This window comes from Schistocerca serialis, chromosome 6, assembly GCF_023864345.2.
Source record: "Schistocerca serialis cubense isolate TAMUIC-IGC-003099 chromosome 6, iqSchSeri2.2, whole genome shotgun sequence".
In the NCBI taxonomy this organism is placed as follows: domain Eukaryota; kingdom Metazoa; phylum Arthropoda; class Insecta; order Orthoptera; family Acrididae; genus Schistocerca; species Schistocerca serialis.
Window position 1 is genome coordinate 528,299,296 of NC_064643.1, and position 25,790 is coordinate 528,325,085.

General features: G+C 40.0%; 1 protein-coding gene across 1 annotated transcript in view; it reads right to left on the reverse strand.

Annotated features, from left to right (window-relative positions):
- Nucleotides 1-25,790, reverse strand: part of LOC126484437 (mitotic checkpoint serine/threonine-protein kinase BUB1-like) — a 220,226-nt gene that overhangs the window by 61,599 nt on the left and 132,837 nt on the right. The window contains exons 12-14 of the mRNA XM_050107954.1: nt 15,494-15,639; nt 9,054-9,457; nt 7,942-8,114 (exon numbers count right to left, since the gene is read on the reverse strand). Coding sequence (XP_049963911.1) covers nt 7,942-8,114; nt 9,054-9,457; nt 15,494-15,639 — 723 coding nt within the window. The remainder of the gene's footprint in view (nt 1-7,941; nt 8,115-9,053; nt 9,458-15,493; nt 15,640-25,790) is intronic.

The window sequence follows — 25,790 nt, forward strand, 5'->3', positions numbered from 1 at the left end:
CTTAGCAACAAATAATCCTGAGCAAATAGGAAGCATTATGACAGCTACAGGGATTAGTGACCATGAGGTCATTGTAACGAGACTGAATCCCATAACATTCAAACCCAGCAAAGATAATTGCAAAATATATCTATTTAAAAAAGCAGACAGTAATTCAGTTGATGCCTTCCTAAGACATAGCCTCTAATCCTTCTGAACTATGTAAGTGCATACCTGGTGTGGCTAAAATTCAAAGAAACAGTATTGACCGTAATGGGGAGATTTGTAGCAAATAACTTAATAAGAAAAAGAATGGGTCCTCATGGTATACAAAACAGGTTGGAACACTGTTACAGAAACAATTTAAAAAACTTGCCAAATTTAAAAGACTGCAAAGTCCCCAACATTGGCATGTGGTATCCACCACTGTTAAACCTCCGCACCAAGCAGTGGTGCACTATTACGTGCAGCTGAGATAATGCCATGTCCAGTATGCCAAGTCATTTTGTTACCCATAAAAGTAAGGCGTCCAATGCAGAAGAAATGATCAAATACATGACCATCCGGGCTACGTTCAACAGGAATTTCCAGCATTAGGCACTTCAACTCAGAGACCCACCATTAGGCAATGGTTTGGACTTAGTACAATGCTTCGAAGTATCCTGAGCAGCAGGCAAGCAACTAGACCCATGGATCAACTTAGCTGCCGCTAATGTAAACACATCCGAGCCAGCAGCCAATGATTACACTAATGGCAATTTACATGCAGCAACAGTACACATGGGATGCTGTAACATTAACCAACAATGTCCTCCACGCCGCTTAACAGCTGATCAAACCAGTCCTGGGTACCAAAAAGATTGCCATCTTGTTTAAAAAAAAAAACATCAATGTGAAGACCGGCCTGGCAGATGAGCTTATTACCAACACTTTTCTTCCAATGGCCATTTAGCTTCTATATGTCGTAAGTCCCTCCAGGCAAGAAAGTTTCCTGCCCAACAGATGGATGTTAATCTGGTGGCCACTGTAGACCATCAAGAGACCTCCAATAAGCTTTTCGTAGAAGTGCAAATTGCAGAGAAACCAGTTCAATTACCAGTAGACACTGGCACAACAGTGAGCATTCTGAATTACAGTAAATATTTGAAACTTGGAGCTCCTCCCTTGCAAGAAACAAAGAGATATCTAATGGCGTATAATAAACATACCATTCCAGTGTGTGGTCAAGTCAAACTGCCACGACATATAATAATATCATCTGCCACATTACCTTCTTATTTGTTAACAGTGATTCTGCTGAGAACTTGTTTGGATTGGACTCTTTTCAGAAATTTGGATTTTCAATAGATGATTCTGTGAATTTGGTATCTGAAGACGTTCCATATTTGGACCTAGAGACACTTTGCCAGGATTATGAGGACCTGTTCACCCCAGAACTCAGCACCACAAAGGATTTTTAGGTGTACATCACACTGAAACACAATGCATGGCCTCATTACCTTCAAGCCGGCACTGTTCTGTTAGCTCTCAGAGAGCAAGTAAAGAAAGAATTGGATTGCCTAACTACAATTGGAGTTTTAGAACCTATTCCTTCTAGTCGATGGGCTACCCCACTAGTCATACTCTGACAGGCATCAGGGAATATCTGACTGCGCAGTGATTTTAAAGTAACTGTCAGTGCCCAATCAGAGAGTGAGACATATCCTATTCCTAAGCTGGAAGAATTACTGCCAAAATTAAAAAGTGGAAACTACTTCTCTAAAATAGACCTAGCAGATGTATCCTCCAACTTCCCCTCAATGCAGAATATCAACAGTTTCATACACTTTACATGCTGCATGGGCTTTATCATTTGAAATGCTTAATGTTTAGTATAGCAATTGCTCCCGCCATTTTTCAACGGTTTTTGGAAAAATTAGTACTCAAAGTGGATGCACGCATTAACTATTTAGATGACATCATTGTAACATGGAGAACCACGGAGGAACACCTTCGCAATCTGAAATCTTTATTCAGCTTCTTAAGAGAAGCTGTCCTAAAATTCAGAAAAGAAAAATGTTGTTTTTTCCAGCCGGAGATTGAGTACCTCAGCCACATCATTTCCAGCTCAGGCATTCATCCAATGGGCGGGTGGGTGGGAGGGGTGGGAGGGAAGGAGGGAGAGCACTGGCCATAATCTTCGCATTAAAGAAATTCCAAGTTTTTGTTTTCTGCAACACGACTGAGAATGCCAACGCTGATGCCCTGTCCCGCCTTCCATGGGGACCTGATCCACAGTTCAACAAAGATTTCCTGTGTTTTCACATGGATGAAGAAGCAGTAGCCAGCATAGATTCTCTTCCCAACACCAGCTCAAGGATCGCAGATGAACCCGGTAATGATGAGGTACTCCAACAAGTCCAGAATCACATACTTCATGGATGGCCTGAACAACAGCCTCCATAGGCTTCTGCAGCATTCCGTCAGTTATTTAATGCTCGCTATCAGCTCATGTGGATCGATGGAGTAATTCTACTCATTTCCAATGAGGGATAGCCTCAAGTAGTCATTCATTATTCTTTATGCCAGCACATCCTGCAACTATTGCACCAAGGTCACTGGGTCCTAAACTAAACTCCTGAGTCGCAGGTTCACTTACTGGCTGGGCATGAACAAGGAGATTGAATGACATGTCTATCCTGCCAAAGCCAGCAGGCAGCCCCACGACATTCATTTGCTTCTTGGCCACCATGTGCTCACCCTTAGGAGCAGGTACACATTGGTTTTGCAGGGCCAGTGTTTAACGTCATGTTCTTGATAGTGGTTGATGCTTACTTGAGATTTCCATACGTTGTACGATGCAATCTGTCAACCACCAATCCCATCACAGTCTTAGAAAAAATTTTTGGGATTGGAGGTCTGCTACATGTGCTCGTAACTGACGCTGGTCCACTTTTCACGCCCAGCATGGCATTCGCCACATTCCAACACGCCGCCTTCCATCCACAATCTAATGGAGAAACTGAGAAGATAGCCCACACTTTCAAATCTCACATGAAGAAATACCTCCACGATCACTCCATGGAAGCTTCACTAACTTTTTATTTTGAACAGTTGGAGGTCCACAGCAGAACTTATCCATAGACAGTAGCCCCGGACCCTCTTGAGCCTGCTCATGCCAACGCCACAGCCAGCACAACCACTGCCTGCTTCCAAGTTCTGCCCTGGGACCTTGGTGTGGGCAAAAGGATTTAGCCAGCAACCAGCCTGGATTCCAGGAACAATTGTCCAGCATGGGGGGTTGGAAGGTCTTCAGGGTCCACCTTCCACACAGGGTGGTTCTGCGACATGCTATCAACTTCGTCCCTGACTAGTTTCCCAACAGCTTTTTTCATCCTCCTCCCACACCATCATTACCAGTCCCCTAATTCTCATCCTACCCCAAGCCACCCAGACAGTGTAACACCAGACTTATATATGCCTTTCACTCACAGCCAGCTGACCAATACCACACTCCAACACGAGCGACTTACCCCAGACATCGCCTAGACCAGAGGCTGCCCTTCCCAGACTACAAGACGTTGCCCAATCAGCAACCATGGGCAATTCCGAATAAAGATGAAGACATCCCTCTGACGCCTCCTGCTCCACCTGCTCCGCTGCTGAGGTCCACACCATACAACCTTTACCACCTGCCAGGGCATTTTTGTCCATATGCTCCTCTGCCCCAACTCACCAGCAATGCTGAGGACTCAGAGGGGGATCACTTGGATGTGGTGTCATTCGCAACAGATGCTTCCTCAAGGGGGAAGGGGTGCGGTATCTACCACTATCAAATCTCCGCACTGAATTATTTTGTATCAATGTTGTGTCAATAAACTGTAGAATGGTGATATATTTATTGTGTAATTCCTGGTTATAACACGGCAATTTTTTTACAGAAGCTTGAAATTTAGCGTGGACTTCAATGCGAAATGCTCTTAATAGTTTCCACACCAAAACTCAATATTGAATTCTATCAGAAAATTCAAAGATACCTGGAAAGTACATCAGCAGGAAGACACAATTATTACTTTCACTGTGCAATAGTGATGGTAATGTTACCGATGACAGTGCAAACTGAAGCAGTGTTACCAAGTACGGCTTTTCAAAATTCTTTCACCAAAGAAGGCAAATCAAATATTCCAGAATTTGAATCAAGAATTGCAGTCAATGTGATAAGTAGATATCCTCAGTGTAGTAAAGCAGCTTAAAGTACTTAATAAAGGCAAGTCCACTGGTTCATACTGTATACCTATTAGATTCCTTTCAGGGTATGCTGATGCAATAGCTCCATACTTAGCAATCCCATACAATTGCTATCTTGATGAAAGATTCAAACCTAAAGGTTGGAAAATTGCACAGGTCACATCAATACTCAAGCAAAATAACAGGTGTTATCTGCCGAAGTACAGATTCATATCACTGACAGCAATTTGCAGCAGGATTTTGGAACACATATTGTGTTTGAACATTATGAATTACTTCAAATAAATAAATCTATTGACACACAGACAGCACAGATTCAGAAAATATCAGTCTTGTGCAACGAAATTAGCTCTACATTCTCATGAAATGATGAGTGCTGTCTACAGAGGATCACAAATTGATTGACCGATTGATTGATATTTCTAGATTGCAGAAAGGTTTTTGACACAATTCCTCACAAGTGGTTTCTAATCTAATTGCGTGCCTATAGAATATAATCTCAGTTGTGCGACTGGATTTGTAATTTTCTGTCCCATAGGTCACAGTTTGTAGTAGCTGACAGAATGTCATCAAATGAAACAGAAGTGATATCAGATGTTCCCCATGAAAGTATTATAGGCCCTCTGCTATTTCTAATCTATATAAATGATTTAGGAGACAATAAGAGCAGCCATCTTAGATTGTTTGTAGATGATGCTGTCATTTACTATCTAGTAAAGTCATCAGAAGATCAAAACCAATCACAAATTGATTTTGACAAGATGCCTGTATGGTGCAGAAACTGGCCATTGACCCTAAATAATGGAAAATGTGAGGTCATGCACATGAGTACTAACAGGAATCCTTTAAATTTCTGTTACTTGATATATCACATAAATCTAAGCTGTCATTTCAAGTAAATACCTAGGAATAACAATTATGAACAACTTAAATTGCAATGATCACATAGATAATGTATAGTGGGAGATGAACCAAAGGCTACATTTTATTGGTAGAATACATAGAAGATGCAACAAATGCACTAAACAGACTGCCTATACTGTGCTTGTCCATCCTCCGTTAGACTGTTGCCCTGCAGTATGGGATCCGTAACAGATACGACTGATGGAGGACATCAAAAAAATTTGAAGAAGAGCAGTTCATTTTGTATTATTGCAAAATATGGTAGAGAGTGTCATGGATACGATACGGCAATCATTAAAACAGAGGCATTTTTTGTTGGTACAAGATCTTTCCGGAAAATTTCCATCTCCAACTTTCTTCTGCAAATGTGAAAGTATTTTGTTGTCACCCACCTACATAGGCAGAAATGATCATTGTAACAAAACAAGAGGAATAAAAGCTCACATGGAAAGATTTAAGTGTTCTTCTTTACTATGTACTGTTCAAGGGTAGAATGACAGAGAAATAAGAGTGAAAGTGTAAATTGTGGAGTACTATTGTAGATATAGCTGTACATTTCGTTATACATTATCATGAGAATTAATTGATTGTTAATTTTCATGATGAAGATCTAACCTTTTAGTTGGAAGTGAAGATCTAATAGGGTAAATGAACATGGAGTCAGAGGGCTAAGCACTGCAGAGTACAATCGCAGCCTCTGAACCTTGTGGTTCAAGACAGTACTGAAAAAACGAAAATGTTTTGTGAATACTGTACATTGATGTCCACACATGTTGAGTTTTGTTGGTGCAGCATTGCATGAGCCATAGGCAGCCAGTGAGGACAGGATGGCAGCACACTGTTTACAATAACTCAGGTGCATCCAAGATTCTCGGGTGTCCAGCTGGATCGGATCGTCGAAGTTCCACAATATTTTGGCAAATAAGCGTTCTGCCATCATCAGGTGGTGCTGATGGAATGATCTGTCTGCACTGTGTCCGTGGTATTTATGTCCACGGGGTCCCGATTCGTACCCTGGCGCGGCCGGCCGGCCGGTGGAGTGCCGCGTGGTGGGAGGGGTGGGGGTAGCTGTAGCCACGCCTGGTGGTAGTCGCACTTCATCACCATCCACCGTGGCGGAAGGATCTCGCGTCCACTCACGCCATTGCTCTTTGATGGTGTTTAATAATGGTTTCCAGGCCTTGCTAAGTTGAAAGCCAGTGTCCCTGTTGATGAGGCTATACGTTACACGAATTTCTATGGCCTCCTTGTAGATACTGTCCCAGTAGGCACTTGTGGCTGTCAGGGTTTTGTCTCCTCGAATTTTGCTGTGTGTCCGGTTTCAATGCAGTGTTCTGCTAGGGCCGAATGGCTGGGTTGGCGTAAGCGGGTGTGACATTCGTGTTCCTTGCATCAGTCTTCGACCATGCGAACTGTCTGGCCGATGTAGGATTTGCCACAGCCGCATGGGATTTTGTATACGCCCGCTTTCTTAAGGTCTATGTCATCTTTTGCCGTACCTAGTAGGTCACGAATCTTTGCTGGTGGTCAGAAGACTGTGTCAATCTTGTGTCGCCTTAACAGTCTCCCTATTTTTGATGACACGTTGCCAGCAAATGGCAGAAAGGCCAGAGCTTGCTTCTCTTCTTCGGGTTGTTCTTCATCTCGGTTCTTGCTGCACTTCTGTTGTCGGAAGGCCCTTTGGATTTGGCAGTTGCCATACCTATTCTTGCGGAACACGGTCTCCAGGTTTTTGAGTTCCGTTGGCAAGTTCTGTTCATCAGAGATCGAGTGTGCTCTATGTACCAATGTGCTGAGCATTCCATTAAGCTGCGCTGGATGGTGGCAGCTCGAGGCATGTAGGTACAGGTCAGTGCGTGTCAGCTTGCGGTACATGCTGTGACCAGTGAGCCATCAGACCTACGTTCCCATGGTTTCCATGGCGAAAAGAATGTTACTGTGGACCGAATTTAGATGTTGTAGAAAAATCTGTAGCTGTTCCTGTCCATGTGGCCAGATGACGAACGTGTCATCCATGTAGCAAAAGGAGCATACAGGTTTCAGTTCGGCAGCTTCCAGTGCTTCCTCTTCGAAACTCTCCATGAACAGGTAGGCCACCACTGGGGAGAGCGGGCTCCCCACGGCTACTCCTTCGATCTGCTCGTAGTATTGACCATTGAAGACAAAGTACGTAGATGTTAACACATGCCTGAACAGTTGTGTCAGTTCAGGCCCGAATTTCTCACTGATTAAGTGGAGAGAATCTTCCAGCGGGACACATGTGAATGAGACGACTTCGAAGCTGACCATGATGTTGGATTCTTGTACTGTCATCTCCTTCAGGCGGCCAATGAAGTCTGTCGAGTTCCAGATAGGGTGTGTACATCCGGATCCGGATGGACACCCGAGAACCTTGGATACAGCACATTTGCCGGGAAAGCCTCAGGTCACAAATAACTCAGGTGTTTACGCACTGCAAAACAGACAAGATCCAATGCCGCGAACCTGCCAGCACAGGGGGGTCTTAAAAGAAGGGCAAGAGCACTACACAAGACAGGTCTTCATCTATTGTTTACTTCCAAATATTTTCAATATTTTTATGATAATATCTGTGATAAGGCACACCTGCCTTTCTCTTTAAGCTACACTCTGGCACCGAAGCATTACTTCAGTTACTGAGAATCTGGTTTATGCATATGTGCAAACAACTGTAATAGGTTTTATCAATAAATGCAAATCATTGGACTGAAATATTTCAAACGTAATTACAAATTGAACAAGCCACTCAGTGTGAGCATATCATAAGGACAGCTATTAAGATAACATAAATGCAAGGAAACCGCATCTTCTTACCAGATTTTTGCCTTTTATACGATGCTGAATTTGGTCTTCAATATAGGCTTCCCAAAGCCAGGATGGCTTCTGAACCTTCAGAGCTACTCTTTCACCATAATTATCAGTTGCACACAGTATTCGAGCATAAGAACCTTTTCCTATCTCTTTTATCACTTGATAAATATCATTATCTGAAAATCGGAGATGACAAGTATTACAACGGAGAAAGAAAAGATAACATACATGTAGTTCGCTGCATGTTTACATTTAAGTGTACAGTCTTGCGAAATTTTCAGATTCAGTTTTGAAATATGAATAATCAGCTTCAGCAGATAATGCTTCATTCTTGACTGATTCATGTCAACTCCAGGAAGAAAGTTAAAGATGGTTTTTATAAGAGCAGTAAAACATGTTCTTGTTTCTGTGTCTCCTAATGAAGGTTCCAAATCTAGTGTCTGTGACTGTTATTCAGTTCAGGCTCTGCCAGTCATATTTTCTCTCTTTTCAGTAGTTAGTATGTTAGGCACTTTTTGTTTCAAATAGGATAATATTAAAAGATATATTTCCAGATGTCTAGCATAGCTGGTGTTTACATTTTTCTGAACAATATTTCAAAGGATGACCTACTTATCTTAATAAGCCTCTGTGAGAAATACTGTTCTCTTTCTTCTTTCCCCCTAATTGTGGGCAAAGCATTCAAGGAAGTGGTGTAGTAGCCTGAAAGTAGTGGCCCACCTGGAGAGAAATGCATTCAGAGCCATGTAAGCTGACAATAATAGACCAGCAAGTTTGTTTCATGAATTCTGTCGACTATTACCATGAAAAGGGTGCAGTAGTATGCAACTCACATATTTTCACATTTCGGTGAGATTGCAAAACCGACATAATCTTTAAAAAGGTAACAGAATTATGCCAGTAAATGTGGTAATTCTTTGAGAGACTTCATATACCATTTGTCACATCTAATAAGTTCACCGAACATTGTGCTGAAACTTTTGACAAGAATTATTAGCACTAATGAACAGTTAGTTTTTGAAATAATGACTGTTAGAACCCAGTTGGACTGATAGACAAGACACTGAGTGGAATAAAAAAATAGGACGTGAACTTTTATACTTTACAAAACTTACCGATTTTAAGTGTAAATGGAAGCCTTATCCGAGGGGTGGGTTTGCATAGAACTTTTATCCAGCCTCCCTTATTTCTCTCCACAAAGCCAGAGTACTGTAAAAACTGGCTGATCAAGACATCATCAAATGGATTTATGTCATCTCTGACGTCTCTATAGGAATGTCCTAGACATAATTCTCTGCTCTGAGAGTTATGCCGTTGCTCTGTAATAGGGCAGATATTTTGTACCTCACTGACAGCATGTGATTTATTAATATATGCTACATCCTTTAATGGATTCAGTAACTCTTTGCTTTCACTGACTGGATGTGATGTAAAATTTGCCTCTTGCTGAATTTCTTCTGCCATATTTCTCAGTTCTTTTTCTTCACTAGTTCTTGCATGAATGGGGGGATTTCCAATGCTATGAACAAGAGAGAGACATTTATATTAAAATTTTATAATGCATAAAACATAAATGTGTATAAATTTTGAGAACTAATAATAAACCTTGAATACTCAGCTTAAATATTTGAGGACGCTCATCAGTTTGTACTACTGGCTACAAATCAAGGAGCATCTACAGGCTGTTTCTCAAAGCTATTCTGGCCCATTTGCAGTGCATATTTTAAATAATTGGTGACACAGGCATGTGTTTTCACTAAACATATTAACACTACATGAAAAATATAAATTAAGAACTAATACAACTAACCTAATGAACACACACAAAAAATCTACACAAATCACAGCCTACTACGCTGTACTGACAGATGGGAAACCTACTCCTAGTGTTCCTGTATGGAAGTTGGAGCATACTTCTGGGAATGGTCATCTCCCTCACAAGTGCTGCTCCCTCTTTAGTTTTAAAAAATATTATGTATTTAAATTTTTATTTGTTCGTAAGTAAATCTCTGCAGTCATGGTACACACTGACATCCCTGCACCACAATACCACAGCCTCCTGGTAGAAGAGCTAAAATGAAATGGCAAAGCCAATTTTCATTCCATTAATAGTTGCGCCTCCAGTGGCGTGCTGTGGTTTTGTGTTGGGGGAATTTCAATGTGTGCCAAGTCAGCAGGTTCATATCTGTAAACAGACGAAAATTAATTACATCAAAAGGAAAAGTGACATAAGAAAACAAACTAAGAAACAGAATTGTTAGTCGATTCTCACAGGAGGTGGAATATCAGCAGTGCCAAATATACAACACTCTCCTAGCTTTCCTGTTTTGAGACTGTGGGGAGTAACAAACAATTGGGTGCCTCTCATCTTTGGGTCCGAGAAACCTGCCCTTCCTTTTTATCTTTCCCTAACCTGTCCTTCTGTCTTCCCCAAGGAAGAAACTTTAGTTCCCAAAATTAGGATAGATTTGTGTACTTTTGTCTGTACTTATCTGCAGTGCAGGTATTACATCTACTGAAGATAAGTATTGATCAGCAATTCTGTCTCATAATTCAACTAAAAACTCTACCATCTGGTGAACAAGATGTATGAGACAGGCGAAATACCCTCAGACTTCAAGAAGAATATAATAATTCCAATCCCAAGGAAAGCAGGTGCTGACAGATGTGAAAATTACCGAACTATCAGTTTAATAAGTCACAGCTGCAAAATACTAACGCAAATTCTTTACAAACAAATGGAAAAACTGGTAGAAGCCGACCTCGGGGAAGATCAGTTTGGATTCCGTAGAAATGTTGGAACACGTGAGGCAATAATGACCCTACGACTTATATTAGAAGAAAGATTAAGGAAAGGCAAACCTACGTTTCTAGCATTTGCTGACTTAGAAAAGCTTTTGACAAAGTTGACTGGAATACTCAATACTCTCTTTCAAATTCTGAAGGTGGCAGGGGTAAATCACAGGGAGTGAAAAGCTATTTACAATTTGTACAGATACCAGATGGCAGTTATAAGAGTTGAGGGACATGAAAGGGAAGCAGTGGTTGGGAAGGGAGTGAGACAGGGTTGTACCCTCTCCTTGATGCTATTCAATCAGTATATTGAGCAAGCAGTAAAGGAAACAAAAGAAAAGTTCGGAGTAGGTATTAAAATCCATGGAGAAGAAATAAAAACTTTGAGGTTCGCCCATGACGTAATTCTGTCAGAGACAGCAAAGGCCTTGGAAGAGCAGTTGAGCGGACTGGACAGTGTCTTGAAAGGAGGGTATAAGATGAACATCAACAAAAGCAAAACGAGGATAATGGAACGTGGTCGAATTAAGTCGGGTGATGCTGAGGGAATTAGATAGGAAATGAGACACTTACAGTAGTAAAAGAGTTTTGCTATTTGGGGAGCAAAATAACTGATGATGGTCGAAGTAGAGAGGATATAAAATGTAGACTGGCAATGACAAGGAAAGCATTTCTGAAGAAGAGAAATTTGTTAACATCAAGTACAGATTTAAGTGTCAGGAAGTCGTTTCTGAAAGTATTTGTATGGAGTGTAGCCATGTATGGAAGTGAAACATGGATGATAAATAGTTTAGACAAGAAGAGAATAGAAGCTTTAGAAATGTGGTGCTACAGAAGAATGCTGAAGATTAGATGGGTAGATCACATAACTAATGAGGAGGTATTGAATAGAATTGGGGAGAAGAGGCGTTTGTTGCGCAACTTGACTAGAAGAAGGGACCAGTTGGTAGGACATGTTCTGAGGCATCAAGGGATCACCAATTTAGTACTGGAGGGCAGCGTGGAGGGTAAAAATTGTAGAGGGAGACCAAGAGATGAATACACTAAACAGATTCAGAGGGATGTAGGCTGCAGTAGGTACTGGGAGATGAAGAAGCTTGCACAGGATTGAGTAGCATGGAGAGCTGCATCCAACCAGTCTCAGGACTGAAGACCACAACAACAACAACAACTTTTTTATATGGTAATTAAAGCTTTATTACTAAACCTTGTACAAAAAACATTGATCACATCGAACCTGTGAATCTATTGAATTCTTACAATAAAGTAGAAGATATAGGGTCTGCAATGAATCAAAAGAATTCACTTGTAAAAATTTATTTAGGAATAAAGGAGACGACTCACCAAAAGGCAGAAGTACTGTGTCATCGACAGACACAGAAACAAAAGGTACAGAGTTTGGCTACCTTTCGGAATGCACTTCCTTTTTCTAGCTCTAGGAAAAACATGCACACAGACAGGCACACACCTGTCTCCCTACATTGTACTCAGTCAACTGTCAACTCTTTACTGGCCCATGGTGAGTGTGCTGGGGTTAGATGGGGTGAGGTGAAGGCCAGAGAGAGGAGGAAGGCAGGGAGGGGTTTGGGGAAAAGCATCTAGCAGCATGTGGGAATGAAATCGCGTGCCCAGCCACCTGCCACCTGCCCCCCCCCCCCATCTAGCCCACAGACAGCTCTCACTCTTCTACAAGTCCCCCCTCCCCCCCCCCCTCCCCTCCCAGAACACTTACTGAGGGCCCATAAAGATCTGGCAGTGGACTGAGCACAATGCACGGAGACAGAGGTGTGTGTGTGTGTGTGTGTGTGTGTGTGTGTGTGTGTGTGTGTGTGTGTGTGTGTGTGTTCCTACAACTAAAAAAAAGAAACTGCATTATAAAAGCTAGCCAAGCTCTACACCTTTTGTTTATGAACCTATTGAGCACACAGTGCTTCTGCCTTTCGGTGAGTTGTCTCCTTTATTCTTAAATAATTCATAATTTTCAACGAGAACTTTCCATACATTATCACTTGTTACAGTGGTTTTCGCAAACTGAGGGGGAAAAGAAATTATAAAAAGGCAATAACTTGTAAATATAAAAAAAAGTTTACACAAAACTGGGAATATGACAATGGAATATACTGTATTCTAGATAGAATACAAACAGCAGAGATAGAACAAAGGTCAATATGGAAATCATCGTTGATCTTTTTTAGTCATTATCTTGTTCCTATCAGAGGAGTTTATAGTAAATGAGGGTCTTTAAGCTATCTAAAAGTAAATAATCAACCGTATTAGGGAAAGGATAGATTACTCGTTGAATTGCAGAAAGACACAATGAAAAGACTGTTACACATTATGGCTTATGGCCAAAGCCTACACACACACATATATTCACACAAGCAAGCACATCTCATTTGCACATGACTGCTACCACCAGCAGAGTGGACTGGAATGCTACTGCCACTTGTATAGAAACCTAGGTTGGGGTGGGGAAAGGAGAGGGATAGCAGGGTACAGGAGGGGGAGGGGGGAGACAAGAATGCTGTCTCATGGGGTGTGCAGGGACTAGATGGCAGCCTCATGAGACTGCCAGGCACAGTGCCGCAAACTGAGGTGTGGAGGAAAAAAACAAGGAGCGGGAAAGTAGGTGATCATGGAAGATGAAAGGATTGGGGTGAGGGGGTGTGGGGACGGAAGCAAATAGTGAGGCTGAGGGGATGTGAAAGGGCTAGATGAGAGGACAGAGGGGGCAGAAACTGTTGGATGGGGGATGTGGGGACTGTAGGTTGCATCAGATTGAGACCTGGATAATTTTGCAAGGAGAGAGTGAATTGTCAGGATAACTGCCATCTATGCAGTTCAGAAAAGCTGTTGGTGGAGAGGAGGGTACAGATGGCTTGGGTTTTGAAGCAGCCACAGAGGTAATGCATGTTACTTTCAGTTGCAAATTGTGCCACTGTGTGGTCTACTTCACTCTTGGTCACAGTTTGGTGATGGGTGATCACCCAGGTGAACATTTCGTTGGTAGTCATACCAATATAAAAAGCTGTGCAATGGTTGCAGCAGAGCTGGTATTTAACATGGCTGTTTTCACAGGTAGCCTGTGCTCTGACTGGTAGGATACACCTGTGACAGGACTGGAGTAGGAAGAGTCGGGTGGGTGCATTTGGCAGGTCACCTGGGTCTTCCACAGGGATATGATCTCTGTGGTAAGGGGGTGAGAGGAGTAGGATGTTGTGGAGGTTGAGTGGGTGACAGAACACGACTTTAGGAATGGTGGGAACTTGGGTGCTATGTCCCTCATCTCAGGGCATGATGATAGACAGTCAAAGTGCTGAAGAAGGACATGGTTCAGCTATTTCAGACCAGGATGGCAGTGGGTGACAAAGGGCACACTCTATTGTAGCTGGCTCTTGAGGATGGTGGGAGGATTGGGGTGTGTGTGGGGAATTGTACACAAAATATATTTGCAGTCTAGGTCTGGAGAACAGCACCTGCCTATGAAGGTCTTGGTGAGACACTCAGCATATTGGGAAAGGGGAGTGGCCAGCCAGTATGGGAGCGACTGTTTGGTGTGGAAGGGATGGCACTTGTTAAAATGCAGGTACTGTTGGGTGACGGAGCCATCGCAGAGGAGGAGGTCAAAGTCCAGACAGGTGGCACACTGGGTTGAGGAGGACCAGGTGAAACAGATTGGAGAGAAGTTATTGAGGTTGCAAAGGAATGAGTATAGGCTGTCTTAGATCTGAGTCCAGATCATGAAGATATCATCAATGAACCTCAACCAGACAAGGGGTTTGGGAGGGTAGGAAGATATCCTCTAGATGACCAATAAACAGGTTGGTATAGGAGGGTGCAGTGCGGGAGCCCATGACTGTGCCACAGCTTTGACCTTCCCTTCAAAGGAGAAGTAGTTATGTGTTAGGATAGTCAGGTGTAGCTTATTATATTGTTGTGACTACCAAGCAGCTGTCCACCCAGATGAATGGCCACCGCCAAACAACTGTGGTCAAGAGTGAAGTAAATCACCCCGTGGCACAATATGCAGCTGAACATAACATGCTTGATTTCAATGGCTGATTCACAACCTCGGCCATCTGGATCCTCCCCTCCAACACCAGCTTTTTTGAATTGCACAAATGGAAGTTATCCTCACAGCACACATGGCACTCCCAAAATTATCCTGATCTCAACCTATGGTAACCTACTGTCACCACACCCGCCGCTCAACTGTTTCCACCCCCTCTATCCTGTCACCTCCTTCCTTCACGTGCTCTTGCCCTCACTGTGTGCCACCATCTGCTCATGCACCCACCCATCCTTTCCCATTCTTTCCTTTTCTGCTCCCTGTTCTTTACCCAACAGCCCACCATGCTCTGCTGCACCTGGCAAGCTCACCAGCCCCTTTGGGCCCTGCCAGGCAGCACTGTCGTCTCCTCACAACAATACCCCACTATCTCTCCCCATTCCCCGTCCCACTCCAGACTGCTATCAGCACGACAGTCACATTCTGGTCTGAGATGCTAGTAGTAGCACTCATGTATACGTGTGTGTGTGTGTGTGTGTTTGTGTGTGTGTTTTCTTTGCTGAAGAAGGATTTGGTCATAAGCTATGAGTAGCACTCATGTATACGTGTGTGTGTGTGTGTGTGTGTGTGTGTGTGTGTGTGTGTGTGTGTGTTTTCTTTGCTGAAGAAGGATTTGGTCATAAGCTATGAGTAGCAATTCGTATTGTTGGTATTTCAACTTGGAGTTGACATTACTTAAAAATAAACTATTACCTTTTTGTCCTGTTGCTATTTGCCAAATGAAAAATAGATTTTCGAGCTGGTGTTGATGAAAGTAATGTATGAGCGAACATCTGTGAAGAACAGGTATCTGAGAAAAGTGCACTTTGTCTTGGCTGAAGTTCAAAATAATCTTTGTCCTGTAAAATAAAATACATAAACTTGTATTACAATAATCAAAATTCCAGGCTGTAAATACAAAGATGAGGAAAAGTAATTGACACTTTGTCTGCTACAGACACATTTGCTACACACTGGCTCACATCTCGATGGACAGCTACAGAAGAACTGCCAGTGGAACCTGCATGTGCTGAGTATTTCTGTAATGCTGAGTTTCTCAGAGTTTTGTTACTGCTGGGGCAAAATAAATAGTGTTACTGTGGAAGTTATTTTGATTCTTATAGTTTATGGCCTTGAATATTCTGAAGAGATGTACCACTGCACAGATGTATTAAATGCATATCACAACTGAGCAGAATTATGAATTTTAATCCACCAATAGTTCTGACACAATTTTAGAGGCCCACAATAAAGTGACAAAGCTCTTTGGATTCTAAATTAGCATTCCTTTTTGGTTAACCATTCATAGCACCTGCTGCTCTACATGTACCTTGCACTGTAGTAAAATGTGAATAAATCTATTAAATTATGCTTACATTTTGATAACCCATTATGGGATACTATTTGATGATATAATGTATTAATTTGGGTACATGACAACTAGATTTTTAGCAACCATACTAAAATCTTTTGAGAGATGAGAGAGGTTAATGGGGATAAAATAGTAAAACTTCAACACACAGTACTATTTGATGTGAAACATGTAACATTTCATTACTGACTAGAAGTTATACTATAGTTTACTTTACACTCTGTGTCATCCAAAGTATACTGTTTTGTCACATACAGATGAGTAAAATATCTTGATGGTTTGTGGTAGTGCTTTAATACAATCCAATTCAAGCCATAGTGATAACTTGTTCATTCCAATTTTGTTGAATCCTTATCCTGCAACAAGTTGGGTAACTTCTCTTCTCGAAATACGAGGGCATTTCAAAAAGTAAAGATACAATGGCTCACAGTCCTTAAATAGAACATTTATTTAGAAAACGTCAGTTACATCTTATTAACTGGATTATTTGTTATTTTTTGACATAATCAGCCCCGTTATCCAAATATCTGTTAAGTTGGTGCACAAGCTTTTGTATCCCACAGTCATAGAAGGTTGCTGCCTGTTGTCGGAACCACATTTCAACTTCATCTTTGATTTCTTCATCGTCGTGGAATGATTTTCCACCAAGATGTGACTTCAGGTAACGGAACACATGGAAGTCGGTGGGCGCAAGGTCCGGGCTGTATGACGGATGGTCCAATACGTCCCATTTGAATTGTTTGAGTAGTGCTTTGGTTACGAGCGCTGTGTGAGGCCAAACGTTGTCATGAACCAAGCGGACTCCACTTGTCAACATTCCCCTACATTTGTTTTGAACTGCCCTTCGAAGATGTTTCAAAGTCTGGCAATATGAAGCAGCATTAATTGTCGTTCCAGGACGCATAAATTCCAACAGAAGAATGCCTTGTCTGTCCCAAAAAACAGAAGCCATGATTTTCTTCACTGAAATCGACGTTTCTTGGCTTTTGGTGAATTCGAACGGCACCATTGCATTGATTGTTGCTTGGATTCAGGTGTGTGGTGATAAACCCACGTCTCGTCACCTGTCACAATGTGATCAAGGAACTCATAACCTGCTTCAGCATAGCGTGTGAGGAAGTCGAGTGCAAAGCCCATCCTTTTCTTTTTGTGTTCTTCCGTTAACAGTTTTGGAACCCAGCGCACACACAATTTCCTGTACCCTAACTTAACAATTACAATGTCATAAAGAGTTGTCATTGACACCTCCAGTATGATCTGAAGCAATTATTTCAATGTGAGACATCTATTCGCATGAATTGCTTCCTCCGTTCTCCGAAGAAGGGCATCAGAGATCCCAGATGGCTGACCTGTTCTTTGCTCATCATGAACATCGGTCCTACCTTCAGAGAAATGACGACACCATTTCGTTAAATTTTGTTGATTCATAATGTTCCCATAAACAGAAACAATTTCTTTGTGAATATCCGCAGACCTTTTGGATGAAGAAAACGTATGACGGAGCGCACTTCGCATTTGGCGGGATTCTGAATTGGCGCAGCCATTTTAAACACGACCTACTCCAATCAGAAGCAACGTTCAACTGCCGAACGACTGCGAGGAGAAAGCTAACGGTTCAAGGTTAACACCAGTGTTGCCAACTTGCTCGCCAAAACTCTTCTGTTCCTCTGGTGTACAGTGTATCTTTACTTTCCGAAATACCCTCGTAAATTCGCTGGATGTGAATGACTTGACCTCAGCTTTATCAGGTACAGATGTACTACCTATTGGTGACATATGAAAATAACTCAGTGACCTTTTCTTGGTGCGCGATACATGTTCATATTAATTGTCCACTGTATCAATATATTTCTTTCATGGCGGTGTTTACACATACCACACATTTGTTCAATTTTTGCATGTCCAGACCATTTTCACAGTAACAGCACATTTAAAACCAGTACCCATTTTAAACTGGGGCTTAAACCCACAGGTTCCATGCCTTGAGGCATGCATGATATCCAAGGAGTGCACAAACTAGTTCGGGTGGCTTCATACGTTACTTGTTCCTTACACTACTGAGTACTTAGAAACAAGAGGGCAGACTGTCCATCTGTAATATGTACACTGTGGAAACAAGATGATGACACAGCTTCAGCTGTTCTGTTTGGTGGCCTATAAATGGGTTTCAACTAAATTTATGTGCATTATAAACAAATGATTGTCTGCGACTGAGCTTTATTTAATTTAGTGATATTTGGTTACTAGTTTTTATTTAATTTTTGATAAATAATTTATGAAAGAAATCTGTACATGCTTCAATGTCCAACCTTTTAAAACTTAATGTATTAAGACAATAATTTGCAATAAACAAACAAAGTGTTTTAACATTATGTTAAGCTGTATCAAAAATAAAGGTATATTTATTTAAGTGAGACAATATATGCACTATATTTAAATTTTTGTGATCTGTGTAAGAAATGTATATTGTAAAAACTCATATGCCCAATATTTGTGTTTGTTGGCACACTAATTTGTCTGGAGATTAGATTAATTATTCATTCCATAGATCGACAAAAGAGGGGATCCTTCTGGGTGTGGAACATGTCAGATAAACACATTACAAAAATGTAATTAGAAAAACTTGAGTTTCATTAATCTTAATGATCCTCAGTCAATAAATGGTAAATTATGTACATGAATTAAAATTAAACTTCTAATATTTACAGGTTTAATACTTACATCTGCTTTCATTAAATCCAACATTAACACAGTAGCTAGTTACTTGGGTATTACAACCAAGTATTGTCAAAAATTAAAGTAAATTATTCATTTCAATGATCCTCAGTTAAGAACAGTCAAATTATGTACAAGATTTAAAATTAACCCTCCACTATTTACAGACTTAAGACTTACATCTGCTTTCCATACATCCATCATTCACACAGTAGATAGTTACTTGGCTGTTATAACCAAGTATTGTCAAAAATTAAAGTATAATAAATTTTCATTCAAATGGTCCAATGCACTTGTTGAGAAATTCATGGATGGAATAGAAGGAGGAGGTCACCAAAAGTTCTTTTAAATTATGTTTAAATTGTGCCTTGTCTGAAACTAAACTCTAGTAACTTATTGAAAATATGTGTTGCTTTTAAATCTTTATGTATATTGTTCTTATTCCTAGTATTGATACTGTGTATTAAGCAGTTAGTTGTAAAAAGAGATGTATTATTTACAACAAACTTCATTAAGGAAAAAATATACTGAGAAGCTCTGGTTAGTTTGCCCAATTCTTTGAATAGGTTTCGACATGATGTTCTTGGATTTACACTACACATTACTCTTATTATACGCTTCTGTACTCTAAAAATTTTTTCTCTGGTTGTGGAGTTACCCCAAAATATGATACCATATGACATAATGGAGTGAAAATAAGCAAAATATGCCAGTTTTTTCATATTTATATTCCTATGTCTGACATCATTCGCATTGCACAAACAGACATGTTTAGGCACTTTAGCACTTCGTTAGTATGTCACTCCCAATTGAATTTATTATCAAGTTGTAATCCCAGGAATTTTACACTCTCAACTTCTCCTATGTCCATGTCCATGTCATCATATTTTATACACATACTAGACAGAAATCTCTTGGAAGTTCTGAACTGCATATAGTGGGTCTCTTAAAAGTTTAATGACAGTGAATTGGCTATGAACCACTTATTAATGTCAGTAAAAATTTGATTAGCTTCCCTTTCTAAATTTATATTTGATTTACTATTTATTGCAATGTTTGTATCATCTGCAAATAAGACAAACTTGGCATCTGGTAATGTAACAGATGACAGATCATTAATATACACAAGAAAAAGTAGTGGACCTCGTATGGAAGCTTGAGGAACACCACATCTAATTTCTTCCCAGTCAGATGATGTCTGATTGCCTACTGCTAAAGTGTTACGTAATGACACTCTTCATTCTCTATTAGTAAAATATGACTGAAACCACTTTGCAGCACTACCAGTGATGCCATAATATTTTAATTTACTTAAAAGTATATTGTGATTCACACAGTCAAAAGCCTTTGACAGGTCACAGAATATGCCAGTATCCTCTAATTTGTTGTCTAATGAATTAAGGACATTTTCACTGTAAGTGTAAATAGCCTTCTCAATATCAGAACCCTTAATAAACCCAAACTGTGACTTTGACAGTATGTTATTTTCACTAAGGTGCTTACGGGGACCACACCCTGCCTATCTAACCCATGTTAATTTAGGCAAGTATTTGATGCAGGACCTTAATATTTTTACTGTATGTTACATGATGCTAATAGATTCAACTGTACTAAAATCTACTTTATCCATTAAATAGTTTCTAAGAAATACTTTTTTAAATTCAACAACAAAAAATATTAAGTTTTTTCTGCAGTAAATATTTTTTGTGAACTTCCTGATGGGGGAATATTAATGAATGTAGTACCAGAGGTGGCTTTTTATGTTATGCAGAGTCTCTGAAAATTTCATTCATTTATCTATGATAGTTTCTGATATAATGGGGCGTATGTAGTGAAAATTTTGGTTTGCGAGAAATTGACTTTAAAGAAAAAACTTTTGAAATTTGTTACTTACAGTTAATTAAAACTGTCCTGCTGCATATGATGGTCCTTCTTTGGCCTCTGGCATGTCTCCCAGCTTGTTTTTCACCTTCCTGGATGTTTGTCTTGCTTTCTTGGCCATATTAGATGCAGACCTGTCTGCATTGGCTATCCTCATTTTATCGCAATGTTGCAGCCCAGTGACCATATTTTCACCAGGATTAATTCCCAGCTTTTTCAGTACCCAATACTTTCCAATATTACCACAATTGAATGTAATAACAGTGTCATGAACTTCTAGTTTCATTGTATACATGCCTACAAATACAGTTTTAGAAAGGCGGTTCCAAATTATGCTGTTGAAACATTCATTTGGGTTCTGTGTCTGCCCATGCAGACATTTCCTTAGAAGGTCAGGATGAGCCAAGCCTCTTAAAATAGGTTTAATTGTTGAAATAGCAGTAGCAGGAAGAGAATGCTGGTGAGAATAAGATTCTCCAGTTGCCTGAGCCCTATTGTATTTGCACCACGAATTTTCTCCCGATGGACACAATCCACGGCATGGCTTATCATCAGTACAGGACTAAGGGAAGAATATGGCCCAAACATCTCTCTTCTTGCCTCCAGATTTTCTTTATTTCTCCTAATTGCCTGCCTGTAGTATACCCGCAAGTTTTCTATTTCAGTTTTAGTTAACTGACCCTGCCCGGTCAACAATATTCCATCTTCTTAATTTTTTCCTCTCGTATCAACAGTTAGTTTTCTCAGCCTTATTCCAAACGTTTTTTAACATGGCCTGCACATTCTATTTTGCTAATAATGGCTTAGAGTTCACCACATTATTGTATGCCTTACTGTCACCATCGCCCAAATATTTGGTGTACCATATGCCTCTTGTTTCTATGGAGCAATGAAATATTTGTTGTACTACATGAACTTCCATAACACCACTTGTTGCTCTAAAATTAGTCACACAGTTGTGTTCTTTATGTTCATTGACTTTACAACACTTGGAATATTTATACATTATCTCCACATCTAACACTTTACCGGTGTCTACACTTGTGGCAGTCACTACTCCATTCAGAGAAGTATGCCCTCTTTTATGCCAACTTCCATCACGTGCAACTGCAATATCTGAACATCCATGATTTTCTTCCACTGCTTCCCTAGCAGCTAGTTCCATGCTTTCCTCACTGACCTCACATACGGCTTTCTCTAATATTGAAGTCAGTTTTTCAAATTTATTTGGTGGTTGATGTAAGTTCATCACTGAACAAAATGTTCTCCTTGCAGCCATGCCCTTGCCAATGGATTTTACGGCATAAACTAATCTAGTATTGATTTAACAAGGGCCACTTGCATCTGGTTTTGAAGAACTCATAAATGAAATCACAGCTAAGTATTTAGTGCAAATTAAATCCAAAGCAACTGCTAGGCCTTTTCTCCCACTGGCACTCTCACAAATTTTCACACTCTGTGACTCACCACACTATCTACATTGTACAAATTTAGAAATTGCATCTGATAATATTCTCAAATTTATAGTAATGTTACTGCACGCCTTGTCACTTACAGTAAAGTCATTGTAACTCTCTTGAAATTGTGAGCTTCTTTGATGATGCACTTGGTGAAGAATTACAATCAGAAATATCGTTGCCAGGCGACATAACCTCTTGTACAGAAAGCTTTCTAAATGTGTTTCCTCTAGATTGTCGTTTCTTGAAAATGCCTTTACATTTCGTCATCTTCAATAAACACAACAAAACACACGTAAACAAGAACTGCAAACGAAAGTATAACAACTACTCGGAATCACACTTGAACAAAACTAACCGCGTGTTTGAAAGCATGTTGTTTACAAACAGCAGAAACAAAAGAATACTGACCATTGCATTCCAAGGATGGGTGTGGCACATAAACACACATGGTAGGAAAATGCTCTTCAAATGCTCGAAAAACATTTTTTTCAGCAAAATCCTTTTCAGAGTACTTAAATAAAACTTTAATCTATCAAAATATGATGAAAAGCAAAAATTGATTTTTTCAACCTGAACCACAGTGTGGTCCCCTTAAGTAGAAGCTTGAACATAACTTTTTCAAAGATTTTTGAAAAAGCTGGCAAAAGTGAGATCGGTCAGTAATTTGACAGCATATCTTTGTCCTCTTTCTTGTGGAGAGGTATAACTTCAACATATTTAACCCAGTCCAGGAATGTTCCTGTGATAAGTGATTGATTACAAAAATAATATGACTAAGCTCACATGAGCACTCTTTTATTAACTATGTTGATAAGTTATCATAACTACTAGAATGTTTGATTTCAAGAACTTTATGATGGATTCTATTTCTTTGGGTGAAGTAAGTGCCAATTCCATTTTATTGAGATTGTGTGTGTGCACTGGTCTCAGATATTCCATTGCATTATTTACTGAACCTGACAACCCCATGCTATCAGTAACAGAGATAAAATACATGTTTAGGTGGTTTGTAACACAACATACATTTGTTATCAGGGTTTCAGTTATTTTTAGAGCTATTTGTTCCTCCTCATTTCTGGTCCTACCTGTCTCTGACTTAACTATTTCCCATATTGTTTTTATTTTATTGCTGGATGTATTTATCTTCTTCTCATAATGTAGGTGTTTAGATATCTGGATAACCTTCTTCAATATTTTGCAGTAATTTTTGTAATGAGCTATAATGCTACTATCAAAGGTATCCCTACATATCAGATAGAGTTTCCTTTTTGTCTCACATGATATCTTTATCCCTCGTGTGATCCATGGTTTCTTATTAGACTTCTGCTTAATTTGAGTTACCATCAGGGGAAAACAATTTTAAAATAAGGTGCTAACTTTATTAACGAATGTTTTGTATTTCCCATTTGTGTCTTGGATGCTGTAAACATCCATTCAATTAATTTCTTGGAGCAATCTCCTAAATTTCTCAGTTTTTGACTGTTTTATTGGCCTTCTGTACTCAGTTCTGATAGATGTTTTACCCTGACAATTTTCAAAATTTAATGTTAGGTGTTGCATGTCATGGTCAGATAGCCCATTTACTACTAGTTTTGTAATGTGGCTTACTTGCCTAGAATTGTCTATAAAGATACTATCAATGGCAGTCTTAGAACATTTGTATACCCTAGTTGGAAAATTTACAGTAGAAATTAAATTGAATGACAATGTAACTGATTTCATTAACTGTTCACTGACAGTGTTTTTCAGGACATCTATATTAAAATCACAAGCAACCACTAGTTCTTTATTTTTTAATTTTAGATGAGATAGTAAATCTTCAAGAACGTTTGTAGATAGGGTTGAAATTTCTTGAAGGTGCTCCGTATACGGCCACTATTATAAAGGACCTATTACGGAATCCTATCTCTGTTGCACATGCTTCAAAGTGCTGCTCTAAGCAAAATTTATTAATGCCAATATTCTTAACTTTAAAACTGTTTTTAACAAATGTGGCAACTCCTCCTTTCTCCAGATTTTGTCTACAGAAGTACGAGGCTATCTTAAATTCTGTAAGGTTTAACATATCTATATACCAGTGGTCACATGATGTTCAGAGAGGCAGATTATATCAACTGGGTTTGAGGACTCTAATTCACCAATGCACATAAGTAGTTCATTAATTTTACTTCTAAGCCCTCGAATATTTTAATGCACTACAGATAGTTGGCATTTCACATTTACTGAGATGAAATCGGGTGGAAATAAAATTTCTGCTGATTGCTGCAAATTTTTAACCAACCAGCTGTGTTCGCTGATCCAACGTGCCAGGATTATGCTGTTTGATTTCTTTCTCAAACTGAAGGTTCGTTTCAATCTTTACTTCTCTCAGAACTTGACTTCATTCTGTCCTACCTATCCTAAAAAAGGTGCTGCTCCAACACCTGTGACCACTGGTCAAAGAAGCTTGAAAGTAAGACATTGTAAGTATTGGTACTCTTACCAATACTTTTACACTTAGTGATCCAGGCCCATAACTGATGAAGTTAAAAACTTTCTTATTTCATGTATATTTTTAATTGAGTTTTATAACAGTATAAGTTTAATTCCATCTTTCTTCTGCAGACCCCAATTCTTAACAACTAATATCTGTGTGATAAGCCTTGAACATGGAACAACACATAACTGGATTTATCTCTGGTATCTCATTTTCTGTTATGGTTGAAATAAAAGTCTATGCTTTGTTGTACAATTCTTGGACTGTTTATAATCATCACAGCACCTATATTTCTTATACCAGTGACAGATGAAACTACTACTGATATTTTTTCACCCCGCTAAATGCACAAGCATTTTAAAAACACATGACAAATAGTGAAATGTTTATACAATTTCACTTGTTTAATCACTAACCCATCTGATCTCAGTAGCACATGAGACGTCTAAACAGTTGCAAAGTTTTAATCTGCTCAACACACTGCGGCCCCTTAATTTCTTTCACCATTTTTCTTGTCAGTATTTTCCATCCCAAGCATTTTTGTGTTTTTATAGGTGGAAACATCCTGTGTCATATGCAGTTTTGAGATTGTGCATAATTTCCTGCAAATAATACTACAGATAGTAGTTTAGAGAAAGAAAATTGGTGTTTAAATGTAACTTCTCAACATACAATATGGCTGTTCCCACAACATTCTATTCTATGCAGATAGGGACAGATAACTGATTGTGCATTAACACACAGGCATCTGAACTCTGAATGAGAGCACACATAATTATGTCTACAGTACAAATGAGACAGCAAAGCAACAAGAGGAGACATCTAGAGCACTGGATGATACCGTGATAAGCATGACGGCACACTTAAACTTGCCCAAAGGACCTAGGTAACCATACAGTACAGCGAATTAACACTTTCGCAATATCCTTGGCTGGAAAGAAAGTGAGAGAGAGGGAGGGGGAGGGAGAGAGAGGGGGGGGGGGAAGGGAGAGGTGGATGGGGGGGAGGTGGGAGGGAGGGAGAGAGGGAGGGAGGGGGGAGGGAGGGGGGAGGGAGGGTGGGGGTGGGGAGTGGCAGATTCATGCCACCCAAGAATAAGCTGCAAGT